This window comes from Oncorhynchus nerka, linkage group LG28, assembly GCF_034236695.1.
Source record: "Oncorhynchus nerka isolate Pitt River linkage group LG28, Oner_Uvic_2.0, whole genome shotgun sequence".
NCBI lineage: Eukaryota > Metazoa > Chordata > Actinopteri > Salmoniformes > Salmonidae > Oncorhynchus > Oncorhynchus nerka.
The window spans coordinates 3,781,369-3,797,066 of NC_088423.1; the positions used below are offsets into that span (position 1 = coordinate 3,781,369).

At 46.1% G+C, this 15,698-nt stretch overlaps 1 protein-coding gene across 1 annotated transcript in view; it reads left to right on the forward strand.

Annotated features, from left to right (window-relative positions):
* Nucleotides 1-787: 787 nt before the first annotated feature.
* LOC115112840 (golgin subfamily A member 4-like) overlaps nucleotides 788-15,698 on the forward strand; it is a 58,508-nt gene continuing 43,597 nt past the window's right edge. Inside the window, exons 1-6 of the mRNA XM_065012598.1 lie at nucleotides 788-1,249; nucleotides 1,895-1,942; nucleotides 2,078-2,134; nucleotides 5,751-5,849; nucleotides 6,378-6,501; nucleotides 6,849-7,027. Of these exons, the coding sequence (XP_064868670.1) occupies nucleotides 803-1,249; nucleotides 1,895-1,942; nucleotides 2,078-2,134; nucleotides 5,751-5,849; nucleotides 6,378-6,501; nucleotides 6,849-7,027 (954 nt within the window). The 5' untranslated portion in view covers nucleotides 788-802. The remainder of the gene's footprint in view (nucleotides 1,250-1,894; nucleotides 1,943-2,077; nucleotides 2,135-5,750; nucleotides 5,850-6,377; nucleotides 6,502-6,848; nucleotides 7,028-15,698) is intronic.

The window sequence follows — 15,698 nt, forward strand, 5'->3', positions numbered from 1 at the left end:
AGGTCCAGGTACCAGGGATGGCTGGGTGTGGGACATATGGAAGACTAACAGGTCCAGGTACCAGGGCTGGCTGGGTGTGGGACATATGGAAGACTAACAGGTCCAGGTACCAGGGCGGGCTGGGTGTGGGACATATGGAAGACTAACAGGTCCAGGTACCAGGGCTGGCTGGGTGTGGGACATATGGAAGACTAACAGGTCCAGGTACCAGGGCTGTGTCTAACATGGCACCCATTTTTATTCCCTGTTCTACGTGGCCCCTATATAGTGCACTACTCTTTCAACAGGGTCCATATTCAAAAGTAGTGCACTTTATAGGGAATAGGCTGTTTGGGCCTGGTCCAAGTAGTTCACTATCTATGTTATAGAGTGCCATTTCAGAGACACCCCTGGTTATGTTTGTTCTAACCTCTTTCTCTCCTGCCATAGAGAGGCACCGCAGGATCCCCCAGAGGAAGCCTCAATGGAGATGGGAGGGCTTCTCCTCAGGCAAGTTCATACCCACCCTCCTAACATCTTCCTCTAGCTTGTTCATCCCTTTTTGTTCATCCCTTTTTAAATGTGACTTATGTCCTAATTTCAGAACAGGTAAAGCAACTAAGAATGAAGGTTAAGTTGCTATGACAGTGAATCATCTGCAGAGGCAATAGAAGATGCATTCTGATAAACATCTGGATGTAGATAGTTTAACAGAAGGAGTGGCTTTGTTCTTTAACCCTCATTCTTATCCCATGTCGACCTCTAGTCTCTAGCAAAGGCTATGTACATGTACATGCATTTCAGTTCAGTGTAGTTGGCTATCATGGAAATTAATGAAGTAATACACTCCACTGTCCTGTCAGTAATACACTCCACTGTCCTGTCCTTCTCCACACAGAGAGAGGAGTCCCAGTCGTTTACCCAGAAGCTCCGTGTCCCCTCTGTGGAGTCTCTCCTCCTCCGCGGTGCCAGCCGGGCCGAGGGCCTCTTCCGTTCCCCGCCCAAAGAGGGCTTGAACCGCAGCCCCTCTCTCAACTCCCTCACCCCCCTGGGGGAGAATGAGGCCCTGGCCTCCCCCTCTGCCACCCCTCCCACCCCAGCCTACGACCCTCCATCCCCAGCCTACGACCCTCCATCAGACATTGAGAGCGAGGCAGAGGAGTCATATGGTAGCCCTGAGGTCCTGTCTGCCCTGTCTAGAGAACAGCTGATCCATCGGCTACACAGGGTGGAGAAGAGCCTGGGGAACTACAGAGGGAAATACTCTGAGGTGGGGGTTCAAATGCTCTGAGGTGGGGGTTCAAATGCTCTGAGGTGGGGGTTCAAATGCTCTGAGGTGGGGGTTCAAATGCTCTGAGGTGGGTGTTCAAATGCTCTGAGGTGGGTGTTCAAATGCTCTGAGGTGGGGTTCAAATGCTCTGAGGTGGGGGTTCAAATGCTCTGAGGTGGGGGTTTCAAATGCTCTGAGGTGGGGGTTTCAAATGCTCTGAGGTGGGAGTTTCAAATGCTCTGAGGTGGGGGTTTCAAATGCTCTGAGGTGGGGGTTTCAAATGCTCTGAGGTGGGGGTTTCAAATGCTCTGAGGTGGCTTGTAGAAATTAGTCTCAAAAGAAATCCAAGTGTAATAACTATGCAATCAATAGGTGATTACTGTTTCAGCAAGTAATGAGTCACTATGATCTAGAGCAGGAAGTTAGGATGCTGTATGTCTATAATACACCTCTGATGTACCAGTCACTATGATCAGTCCTCTCTTTCTCATCCAGTCGGTCTCTAATACAGATGAGTAGGGACTTGGCCTGCTATGCATATGTCCATGTTTGATTTACCTTTCTAACCATTGTCTTTATCATTCCATCAACTTCTCTTTTTCTGTCTGTCTCTCCGTCTCTCTCTGTGTTCACTCCCCCGCCCAGTTGGTCACTACCTACAGAACGGTACAGAGAGAGAAAGAGAAAAGCCAGGTAATTTTCCTAAACTGCCTCAATACCAGATTACATATAGATATGCTGTGTACTATTGGAGGATGGAAAACACTTCTATCCACACTCACTGAATGCTCCTCATTAACTACACTGATGTTCTGCTTTTCTCCTCAGACCATTCTAAGCCAGAGTCAAGACAAAGCCCTCCGTAGGATAGGGGAGTTGAGAGAGGTACGAGTAGGACCAGCATCTCTCTCTCTGATAAAAACCTGTAAAATGTTGAACTCTATCAAAGTACTGTTTATGGGGTCTTATTTTAGTCCAAAAGCACTCTGTTGTTATCCGTTACTCTCTCTGATTGAACTCAAAAGCTTTTAAGACGCAGACCACCCCTGAGTCACAGCAGTAGAGTTGGAACTCCTGAATTCTTTATCGGTCATGACAAAAAAAAGCAGGCTGAGCTAAAGGAAGGAAGACCGGAGCAGGAGGTCAGCTTAGTCAAGGAAAGAGAAGATGGAGCAGGAGGTCAGCTAAGTCAAGGAAAGAGAAGATGGAGAAGGAGGTCAGCTAAGTCAAGGAAAGAGAAGATGGAGAAGGAGGTCAGCTAAGTCAAGGAAAGAGAAGATGGAGCATGAGGTCAGCTAAGTCAAGGAAAGAGAAGATGGAGAAGGAGGTCAGCTAAGTCAAGGAAAGAGAAGATGGAGAGGGTCAGCTAAGTCAAGGAAAGAGAAGATGGAGCATGAGGTCAGCCAAGTCAAGGAAAGAGAAGACGGAGAAGGTCAGCTAAGTCAAGGAAATAGAAGATGGAGCATGAGGTCAGCTAAGTCAAGGAAAGAGAAGATGGAGAAGGAGGTCAGCTAAGTCAAGGAAAGAGAAGATGGAGAAGGTCAGCTAAGTCAAGGAAAGAGAAGATGGAGAAGGAGGTCAGCTAAGTCAAGGAAAGAGAAGATGGAGAAGGAGGTCAGCTAAGTCAAGGAAAGAGAAGATGGAGAAGGAGGTCAGCTAAGTCAAGGAAATAGAAGATGGAGCATGAGTTCAGCTAAGACAAGGAAAGAGAAGATGGAGAAGGAGGGGTCAGCTAAGTCAAGGAAAGAGAAGATGGAGAAGGAGGGGTCAGCTAAGTCAAGGAAAGAGAAGATGGAGAGGGGGGTCAGCTAAGACAAGGAAAGAGAAGATGGAGAAGGAGGTCAGTTAAGACAAGGAAAGAGAATATGGAGAAGGAGGTCAGCTAAGACAAGGAAAGAGAACATGGAGAAGGAGGTCAGCTAAGACAAGGAAAGAGAATATGGAGAAGGTCAGCTAAGTCAAGGAAAGAGAATATGGAGAAGGAGGTCAGCTAAGACAAGGAAAGAGAATATGGAGAAGGTCAGCTAAGTCAAGGAAAGAGAAGATGGAGAAGGAGGTCAGCTAAGTCAAGGAAAGAGAAGATGGAGAAGGAGGTCAGCTAAGTCAAGGAAAGAGAAGATGGAGAAGGAGGTCAGCTAAGTCAAGGAAAGAGAAGATGGAACAGGAGGCCAGCTAAGTCAAGGAAAGAGAAGATGGGGAAGGAGGTCAGCTAAGACAAGGAAAGAGAAGATGGAGAAGGAGGTCAGCTAACTCAAGGAAAGAGAAGATGGAGAAGGAGGTCAGCTAAGTCGAGGAAAGAGAATATGGAGCAGGAGGTCAGCTAAGTCAAGGAAAGAGAAGATGGAGAAGGAGGTCAGCTAAGACAAGGAAAGAGAAGATGGAGAAGGAGGTCAGCTAAGACAAGGAAAGAGAATATGGAGCAGGAGGTCAGCTAAGACAAGGAAAGAGAAGATGGAGAAGGAGGTCAGCTAAGACAAGGAAAGAGAAGATGGAGAAGGTCAGCTAAGACAAGGAAAGAGAAGATGGAGCAGGAGGTCAGCTAAGTCAAGGAAAGAGAAGATGGAGAAGGAGGTCAGCTAAGACAAGGAAAGAGAATATGGAGAAGGTCAGCTAAGTCAATGAAAGAGAATATGGAGAAGGAGGTCAGCTAACGGCATACTTTCATTATCAGAACAAGATAAGGCATTGTAGGTGACTTGTGTGATGTGTTCAGGATGTAATTTACTGAGACTCAAACCTGCATTTGTAGAAAATAAACCCTGCCCTGGTTGAAATGGTGGTGTGTCCTACGTGTAGGAAGTTTAGCAACACTAGTCTTCTCTGGCTCTGAACCATGATGGTGTTTGATAAGCAACACTAGTCTTCTCTGGCTCCATGATAGTGTTTTATAAGCAACACCAGTCTTCTCTGAACCATGATAGTGTTTCATAAGCAACACTAGTCTTCCCTGAACCATGATAGTGTTTGATAAGCAACAGTAGTCTTCTCTGAACCATGATGGTGTTTGATAAGCAACAGTAGTCTTCTCTGAACCATGATGGTGTTTGATAAGCAACAGTAGTCTTCTCTGAACCATGATGGTGTTTGATAAGCAACAGTAGTCTTCTCTGAACCATGATGGTGTTTGATAAGCAACACTAGTCTTCTCTGGCTCCATGATAGTGTTTTATAAGCAACACCAGTCTTCTCTGAACCATGATAGTGTTTCATAAGCAACACTAGTCTTCCCTGAACCATGATAGTGTTTGATAAGCAACACTAGTCTTCTCTGAACCATGATAGTGTTTGATAAGCAACACTAGTCTTCTTTGAACCATGATAGTGTTTGATAAGCAACACTAGTCTTCTCTGGCTCCATGATAGTGTTTGATAAGCAACACTAGTCTTCTCTGGCTCCATGATGGTGTTTGATAAGCAACACTAGTCTTCTCTGAACCATGATAGTGTTTGATAAGCAACACTAGTCTTCTCTGGCTCCATGATAGTGTTTGATAAGCCACACTAGTCTTCTCTGAACCATGATAGTGTTTGATAAGCAACAGTGGTCTTCTCTGAACCATGATGGTGTTTGATAAGCAACACTAGTCTTCTCTGAACCATGATAGTGTTTGATAAGCAACACTAGTCTTCTCTGGCTCCATGATAGTGTTTGATAAGCCACACTAGTCTTCTCTGGCTCTGAACCATGATAGTGTTCGATAAGCAACACTAGTGTTCGCTGGCTCCATGATGGTGTTCGATAAGCCACACTAGTCTTCTCTGAACCAAGATGGTGTTTGATAAGCAACACTAGTCTTCTCTGAACCATGATAGTGTTTGATAAGCAACACTCGTCTTCTCTGAACCATGATAGTGTTTGATAAGCAACACTAGTCTTCTCTGAACCATGATGGTATTTGATAAGCAACACTAGTCTTCTCTGAACCATGATGGTGTTTGATAAGCAACACTAGTCTTCTCTGAACCAAGATGGTGTTTGATAAGCAACACTAGTCTTCTCTGGCACCATGATGGTGTTTGATAAGCAACACTCGTCTTCTCTGGCACCATGATGGTGTTTGATAAGCAACACTAGTCTTCTCTGAACCATGCTGGTGTTTGATAAGCAACACTAGTCTTCTCTGAACCATGCTGGTGTTTGATAAGCAACACTAGTCTTCTCTGAACCATGCTGGTGTTTGATAAGCAACACTAGTCTTCTCTGAACCATGCTGGTGTTTGATAAGCAACACTAGTCTTCTCTGAACCATGATATTATTTGACAAGGCCATCAGTGTGAGCAAGGCAATGCACATAACTACTTATCTTGATCACATAATGAGTAGTTATTTGGGATGTAAGGTGTTATTGTAGATCAGTGATTCAGTGAGCAGTACCACGGCCATTCAGTCAATCACAAAATATCTCACTAGAAGCAGTGTTCCCTATACAGTATGTAGAAAGTATAGAAACACGATTCTCTGAGTGCTGTGAACCTTGAGTATGACTTGTTCCTCCCCAGGAGCTGCAGGTGGACCAGCAGACTAAAAAGCACCTTCAGGAGGAGTTTGATGCTGCCCTGGAGGAGAAGGACCAGATAATTACTGTGCTTCAGACACAGGTGGGTGTTTATATACACAAACTCTCCCAAACATGAAGAACAGCTGCTCCTTCCATGACAGACTGACCAGGTGAATCCAGGTGAAACCCTTATTGATGTAATTTGTTAAATCCATGTGTCAGTGTAGATGAAGGGGAGGAGGATTTTGAAGGATCGAGACAACTGAGACATACTAAACTTTTGAATACTTTAATACACATGTGAATTTATCCCAATACTCTCTCCATTTTAGGAGAAAAAACCATGTACAAAAAGTGCTGTAATTTCTAAACGGTTCACACGATATGGATGAAAATACCCTTAAATAACCTCATTATATTATTTCAAAGTGCTGGAGTACAGAGCCAAAACAAACAAAACATGTCACTGTCCCAATACTTTCGGAGATCATTTAATTTCTACAGTTGATATGAAATAAAATACACACATTGAAACACAACAATGTTATGTTAAACACTGTCTGTATAATGTTGACTGTTGAATAATGTGTGGTCACTAGCCTGGGTTGCTCTGTGTTTCAACTGCCAGGTGGCCCTGATGAAGAAGCATCTGAAGGGGGTCCCTGGTGGAGCTGTGGCCCCTAAGGTTGAACACCCTCTCCAGACTGAAGATGACTCTGGGTCTGCCCCACAGAGCCCCTCCACAGACACAGGTGCTATACAGTACAGAACCATAGTCCTAATGATGATTATAATGATGGACAGTAGCAGACCTGGGTTCTAATAATGTCTGCTGCAATGGAACCAATCTATTAGTTCCCAAGGAGCCAACCCTGCCCATCTGGTACTATTGGCAGGCTCAACCAAACACTCCAAAGTTTTTGGATTTCAAATTACTATTTGGACCCAGGTCCGAGTAATGTATTGTTGAAATGTTTGTCACAGAGCCATTTGCCATTTGAGTTCTTAAAACCACAACAACAACAACACCAAGCGTTAGTGCCTCTGTCATAGTTAGTCCTCCCTTTTCTGACTGATCCTCTTTACCTGCTCTAAACAGCAGGGGGCAGCGCTGACCCATATAAAAGCATTGAGGTACTGCAGAAGAGGGTGACACACCAGGAGAATCTGCTCCAGAAGTGTAAGGAGCTGCTGAGGACATACAAGGAGCGCAACACCCAGTTGACCAGCGAGAACGACACTTTGCAAGAGAGACTACAGGAGCTGGAGAAAAACAAGGTGTGTTAACCAATGTCAGGGGAGGGAGAAATGGAGAGGATGTACTATGATAGTACTTCATGAAATGAAAATGAAAGTTGTGCGATCATAAATTAGCATTATTGCGTTCCAGCCATTACAGTGAGCCACTAGGTTTAACCTGCGTTCCAGCCATTACAGTGAGCCACTAGGTTTAACCTGTGTTCCAGCCATTACAGTGAGCCACTAGGTTTAACCTGCGTTCCAGCCATTACAGTGAGCCACTAGGTTTAACCTGCGTTCCAGCAAATTACAGTGAGCTACTAGGTTTAACCATCACATCCATCTTCTGATAATTTTTTTCTGAAAAGATAGTCTATGCTTCCCCCAATTTTAGAAGCCCATTCCTCATATAGCCGCCACAGAATTGACCCGTCTGTACTTTAGTGCGCTGTAGTTATGAAGGTACTTTAATACATGGGTCTGAAGATGAGATGGTCTACTGAGTGTCTGATACCCAGAATCCAACACTGTTGTATTGCCTAAAGGGTAACACCATGTGCACTGTTCCACATCATCCATAGAGTCTTCATGGTTTATTGATGATGTGCCTGGTCTGTGGGATCACTACATATCTCTGACACATCATCCATAGGAGTCTTCATGGTTTAGTGATGATGTGCCTGGTCTGTGGGATCACTACATATCTCTGACACATCATCCATAGGAGTCTTCATGGTTTAGTGATGATGTACCTGGTCTGTGGGATCACTACATATCTCTGACACATCATCCATAGGAGTCTTCATGGTTTAGTGATGATGTGCCTGGTCTGTGGGATCACTACATATCTCTGACACATCATCCATAGGAGTCTTCATGGTTTAGTGATGATGTGCCTGGTCTGTGGGATCACTACATATCTCTGACACATCATCCATAGGAGTCTTCATGGTTTAGTGATGATGTGCCTGGTCTGTGGGATCACTACATATCTCTGACACATCATCCATAGGAGTCTTCATGGTTTAGTGATGATGTGCCTGGTCTGTGGGATCACTACATATCTCTGACACATCATCCATAGGAGTCTTCATGGTTTAGTGATGATGTACCTGGTCTGTGGGATCACTACATATCTCTGACACATCATCCATAGGAGTCTTCATGGTTTAGTGATGATGTGTCTGGTCTGTGGGATCACTACATATCTCTGACACATCATCCATAGGAGTCTTCATGGTTTAGTGATGATGTGCCTGGTCTGTGGGATCACTACATATCTCTGACACATCATCCATAGGAGTCTTCATGGTTTAGTGATGATGTGTCTGGTCTGTGGGATCACTACATATCTCTGACACATCATCCATAGGAGTCTTCATGGTTTAGTGATGATGTGCCTGGTCTGTGGGATCACTACATATCTCTGACACATCATCCATAGGAGTCTTCATGGTTTAGTGATGATGTACCTGGTCTGTGGGATCACTACATATCTCTGACACATCATCCATAGGAGTCTTCATGGTTTAGTGATGATGTGTCTGGTCTGTGGGATCACTACATATCTCTGACACATCATCCATAGGAGTCTTCATGGTTTAGTGATGATGTGCCTGGTCTGTGGGATCACTACATATCTCTGACACATCATCCATAGGAGTCTTCATGGTTTAGTGATGATGTACCTGGTCTGTGGGATCACTACATATCTCTGACACATCATCCATAGGAGTCTTCATGGTTTAGTGATGATGTGCCTGGTCTGTGGGATCACTACATATCTCTGACACATCATCCATAGGAGTCTTCATGGTTTAGTGATGATGTGCCTGGTCTGTGGGATCACTACATATCTCTGACACATCATCCATAGGAGTCTTCATGGTTTAGTGATGATGTACCTGGTCTGTGGGATCACTACATATCTCTGACACATCATCCATAGGAGTCTTCATGGTTTAGTGATGATGTGCCTGGTCTGTGGGATCACTACATATCTCTGACACATCATCCATAGGAGTCTTCATGGTTTAGTGATGATGTGCCTGGTCTGTGGGATCACTACATATCTCTGACACATCATCCATAGGAGTCTTCATGGTTTAGTGATGATGTACCTGGTCTGTGGGATCACTACATATCTCTGACACATCATCCATAGGAGTCTTCATGGTTTAGTGATGATGTGTCTGGTCTGTGGGATCACTACATATCTCTGACACATCATCCATAGGAGTCTTCATGGTTTAGTGATGATGTGCCTGGTCTGTGGGATCACTACATATCTCTGACACATCATCCATAGGAGTCTTCATGGTTTAGTGATGATGTGCCTGGTCTGTGGGATCACTACATATCTCTGACACATCATCCATAGGAGTCTTCATGGTTTAGTGATGATGTGTCTGGTCTGTGGGATCACTACATATCTCTGACACATCATCCATAGGAGTCTTCATGGTTTAGTGTGGGATCACTACATATCTCTGACACATCATCCATAGGAGTCTTCATGGTTTAGTGATGATGTACCTGGTCTGTGGGATCACTACATATCTCTGACACATCATCCATAGGAGTCTTCATGGTTTAGTGATGATGTACCTGGTCTGTGGGATCACTACATATCTCTCACACATCATCCATAGGAGTCTTCATGGTTTAGTGATGATGTACCTGGTCTGTGGGATCACTACATATCTCTGACACATCATCCATAGGAGTCTTCATGGTTTAGTGATGATGTGCCTGGTCTGTGGGATCACTACATATCTCTCACATCATCCACAGGAGTCTTCATGGTTTAGTGATGATATGCCTAGTCTGTGGGATCACTACATATCTCTCCACTACCGTGTGAGAACATACAATAAGACAAATAGGAAACAGACATCACACCATAAAAATACCAGATCCCGAAGGTCAAAGGGTGGCCTGGGAGACGGCTTCTGTCTGTCTGTGTGTGTGTGACCTCTCTGTACCCCTCACATACAATTATCTTTAAGGTCCCTCAGTCAAGCAGCACATTTCCAACACACAATCATCCACAAAGACCAGGTAGGTTTTCCATTGCCTCACAAAGGGCACCTATTGGTAGATGGGTAAAAATAAAGTAAAAAGTAGACATTGAATATCCCTTTGAGTATAGTGAAGTTATTAATTACACTTTAGATGGTGTATCAATACACCCAGTCACTACAAAGATACAGGCAACCTTCTTAACCCAGTTACCAGGGAGAAAAGAAACCGCTCTGGGATTTTACCACGAGGCCAATGGTGAGTTTAAAACAGAGTTGAATGGCTATGATAGGAGAACACTGAGGATGGATCAACAATATTGTAGTTACTCCACAATATTAACCTAAATGACAGAATAACAACCAGGCACTAAAGTAATACTGCAAAACATGCATCCGGAATACAAAGTGTTATGTTTGAGCCAAATCCAACACATTACATCACAGGACTCTGGTCGAAAAGTAGTGCACTATATAGAGAAAACGGTGCCATTTGGGACGCACACTGTTCTAGAGATAGTTTGTGTGTGTACAGCATGTGTGCATGTGTCAGAGATATGTAGTGATCCTACAGACCAGGTACATCATCACTAAACCATGAAGACTCCTATGGATGATGTGTCAGAGATATGTAGTGATCCCACAGACCAGGCACATCATCACTAAACCATGAAGACTCCTATGGATGATGTGTCAGAGATATGTAGTGATCCCACAGACCAGGCACATCATCACTAAACCATGAAGACTCCTATGGATGATGTGTCAGAGATATGTAGTGATCCCACAGACCAGGTACATCATCACTAAACCATGAAGACTCCTATGGATGATGTGTCAGAGATATGTAGTGATCCCACAGACCAGGTACATCATCACTAAACCATGAAGACTCCTATGGATGATGTGTGAGAGATATGTAGTGATCCCACAGACCAGGTACATCATCACTAAACCATGAAGACTCCTATGGATGATGTGTCAGAGATATGTAGTGATCCCACAGACCAGGTACATCATCACTAAACCATGAAGACTCCTATGGATGATGTGTCAGAGATATGTAGTGATCCCACAGACCAGGTACATCATCACTAAACCATGAAGACTCCTATGGATGATGTGTGAGAGATATGTAGTGATCCCACAGACCAGGTACATCATCACTAAACCATGAAGACTCCTATGGATGATGTGTCAGAGATATGTAGTGATCCCACAGACCAGGTACATCATCACTAAACCATGAAGACTCCTATGGATGATGTGTGAGAGATATGTAGTGATCCCACAGACCAGGCACATCATCACTAAACCATGAATACTCCTATGGATGATGTGTGAGAGATATGTAGTGATCCCACAGACCAGGTACATCATCACTAAACCATGAAGACTCCTATGGATGATGTGTCAGAGATATGTAGTGATCCCACAGACCAGGTACATCATCACTAAACCATGAAGACTCCTATGGATGATGTGTCAGAGATATGTAGTGATCCCACAGACCAGGCACATCATCACTAAACCATGAAGACTCCTATGGATGATGTGTCAGAGATATGTAGTGATCCCACAGACCAGGTACATCATCACTAAACAGACCAGCACAGCTATTGTCGTTCTTTTAACGCAACGTAACGTAATCAACACTGCTAGCTAGCCAGCTAGCCCCGTATAGCAGCACAGTAGAAACTATTACACTCAACTTGATTGAGACTTGATTAGTGTAGTGTCAACAACGCAGCCACTGCCAGCTAGCCTACATAGTCAACAACGCAGCCTCTGCCAGCTAGCCTACTTCAGCAGTACTGTATCATTTTAATCATTTTAGTCAATAAGATTCTTGCTACGTAAGCTTAACTTTCTGAACACTCGAGACGTGTAGTCCACTTGTCATTCCAATCTCCTTTGCATTAGCGTAGCCTCTTGTGTAGCCTGTCAACTATGTGTCTGTCTATCCCTGTTCTCTCCTCTCTGCACAGACCATACAAACGCTCCACACCGCGTGGCGCGGCCACCTAATCTGGTGGTCCCAGCGCGCACGACCCACGTGGAGTTCCAGGTCTCCGGTAGCCTCTGGAACTGCCGATCTGCGGCCAACAAGGCAGAGTTCCTCTCAGCCTATGCCTCCCTCCAGTCCCTCGACTTCTTGGCACTGACGGAAACATGGATCACCACAGACAACACTGCTACTCCTACTGCTCTCTCTTCGTCTGCCCACGTGTTCTCGCACACCCCGAGAGCTTCTTGTCAGCGGGGTGGTGGCACCGGGATCCTCATCTCTCCCAAGTGGACATTCTCTCTTTCTCCCCTTACCCATCTGTCTATCGCCTCCTTTGAATTCCATGCTGTCACAGTTACCAGCCCTTTCAAGCTTAACATCCTTATCATTTATCGCCCTCCAGGTTCCCTCGGAGAGTTCATCAATGAGCTTGATGCCTTGATAAGCTCCTTTCCTGAGGACGGCTCACCTCTCACAGTTCTGGGCGACTTTACCCTCCCCACGTCTACCTTTGACTCATTCCTCTCTGCCTCCTTCTTTCCACTCCTCTCCTCTTTTGACCTCACCCTCTCACCTTCCCCCCCTACTCACAAGGCAGGAAATACGCTCAACCTCATCTTTACTAGATGCTGTTCTTCCACTAACCTCATTGCAACTCCCCTCCAAGTCTCCGACCACTACCTTGTATCCTTTTCCCTCTCGCTCTCATCCAACACTTCCCACACTGCCCCTACTCGGATGGTATCGCGCCGTCCCAATCTTCGCTCTCTCTCCCCCGCTACTCTCTCCTCTTCCATCCTATCATCTCTTCCCTCTGCTCAAACCTTCTCCAACCTATCTCCTGATTCTGCCTCCTCAACCCTCCTCTCCTCCCTTTCTGCATCCTTTGACTCTCTATGTCCCTTATCCTCCAGGCCGGCTCGGTCCTCCCCTCCCGCTCCGTGGCTCGACGACTCATTGCGAGCTCACAGAACAGGGCTCCGGGCAGCCGAGCGGAAATGGAGGAAAACTCGCCTCCCTGCGGACCTGGCATCCTTTCACTCCCTCCTCTCTACATTCTCCTCTTCTCTCTCTGCTGCTAAAGCCACTTTCTACCACTCTAAATTCCAAGCATCTGCCTCTAACCCTAGGAAGCTCTTTGCCACCTTCTCCTCCCTCCTGAATCCTCCTCCCCCTCCTCCCTCTCTGCAGATGACTTCGTCAACCATTTTGAAAAGAAGGTCGACGACATCCGATCCTCGTTTGCTAAGTCAAACGACACCGCTGGTTCTGCTCACACTGCCCTACCCTGTGCTCTGACCTCTTTCTCCCCTCTCTCTCCAGATGAAATCTCGCGTCTTGTGACGGCCGGCCGCCCAACAACCTGCCCGCTTGACCCTATCCCCTCCTCTCTTCTCCAGACAATATCCGGAGACCTTCTCCCTTACCTCACCTCGCTCATCAACTCATCCCTGACCGCTGGCTACGTCCCTTCCGTCTTCAAGAGAGCGAGAGTTGCACCCTTCTGAAAAAACCTACACTCGATCCCTCCGATGTCAACAACTACAGACCAGTATCCCTTCTTTCTTTTCTCTCCAAAACTCTTGAACGTGCCGTCCTTGGCCAGCTCTCCCGCTATCTCGCTCAGAATGACCTTCTTGATCCATATCAGTCAGGTTTCAAGACTAGTCATTCAACTGAGACTGCTCTTCTCTGTATCACGGAGCGCTCCGCACTGCTAAAGCTAACTCTCTCTCCTCTGCTCTCATCCTTCTAGACCTATCGGCTGCCTTCGATACTGTGAACCATCAGATCCTCCTCTCCACCCTCTCCGAGTTGGGCATCTCCGGCGCGGCCCACGCTTGGATTGCGTCCTACCTGACAGGTCGCTCCTACCAGGTGGCGTGGCGAGAATCCGTCTCCACACCACGTGCTCTCACCACTGGTGTCCCCCAGGGCTCTGTTCTAGGCCCTCTCCTATTCTCGCTATACACCAAGTCACTTGGCTCTGTCATAACCTCACATGGTCTCTCCTATCATTGCTATGCAGACGACACACAATTAATTTTCTGCTTTCCCCCTTCTGATGACCAGGTGGCGAATCGCATCTCTGCATGTCTGGCAGACATATCAGTGTGGATGACGGATCACCACCTCAAGCTGAACCTCGGCAAGACGGAGCTGCTCTTCCTCCCGGGGAAGGACTGCCCGTTCCATGATCTCGCCATCACGGTTGACAACTCCACTGTGTCCTCCTCCCAGAGCGCTAAGAACCTTGGCGTGATCCTGGACAACACCCTGTCGTTCTCAACTAACATCAAGGCGGTGGCCCGTTCCTGTAGGTTCATGCTCTACAACATCCGCAGAGTACGACCCTGCCTCACACAGGAAGCGGCGCAGGTCCTAATCCAGGCACTTGTCATCTCCCGTCTGGATTACTACAACTCGCTGTTGGCTGGGCTCCCTGCCTGTGCCATTAAACCCTACAACTCATCCAGAACGCCGCAGCCCGTCTGGTGTTCAACCTTCCCAAGTTCTCTCACGTCACCCCGCTCTTCCGCTCTCTCCACTGGCTTCCAGTTGAAGCTCGCATCCGCTACAAGACCATGGTGCTTGCCTACGGAGCTGTGAGGGGAACGGCACCTCAGTACCTCCAGGCTCTGATCAGGCCCTACACCCAAACAAGGGCACTGCGTTCATCCACCTCTGGCCTGCTCGCCTCCCTACCACTGAGGAAGTACAGTTCCCGCTCAGCCCAGTCAAAACTGTTCGCTGCTCTGGCCCCCCAATGGTGGAACAAACTCCCTCACGACGCCAGGACAGCGGAGTCAATCACCACCTTCCGGAGACACCTGAAACCCCACCTCTTTAAGGAATACCTAGGATAGGATAAAGTAATCCTTCTCACCCCCCCCTTAAAAGATTTAGATGCACTACTGTTCCACTGGATGTCATAAGGTGAATGCACCAATTTGTAAGTCGCTCTGGATAAGAGCGTCTGCTAAATGACTTAAATGTTAAATGTAAATGTACTAAACCATGAAGACTCCTATGGATGATGTGTCAGAGATATGTAGTGATCCCACAGACCAGGCACATCATTACTAAACCATGAAGACTCCTATGGATGATGTGTCAGAGATATGTAGTGATCCCACAGACCAGGTACATCATCACTAAACCATGAAGACTCTATGGATGATGTGTCAGAGATATGTAGTGATCCCACAGACCAGGTACATCATCACTAAACCATGAAGACTCCTATGGATGATGTGTGAGAGATATGTAGTGATCCCACAGACCAGGTACATCATCACTAAACCATGAAGACTCCTATGGATGATGTGTCAGAGATATGTAGTGATCCCACAGACCAGGCACATCATCACTAAACCATGAAGACTCCTATGGATGATGTGTCAGAGATATGTAGTGATCCCACAGACCAGGTACATCATCACTAAACCATGAAGACTCCTATGGATGATGTGTCAGAGATATGTAGTGATCCCACAGACCAGGCACATCATCACTAAACCATGAAGACTCCTATGGATGATGTGTCAGAGATATGTAGTGATCCCACAGACCAGGTACATCATCACTAAACCATGAAGACTCTATGGATGATGTGTCAGAGATATGTAGTGATCCCACAGACCAGGCACATCATCACTAAACCATGAAGACTCCTATGGAT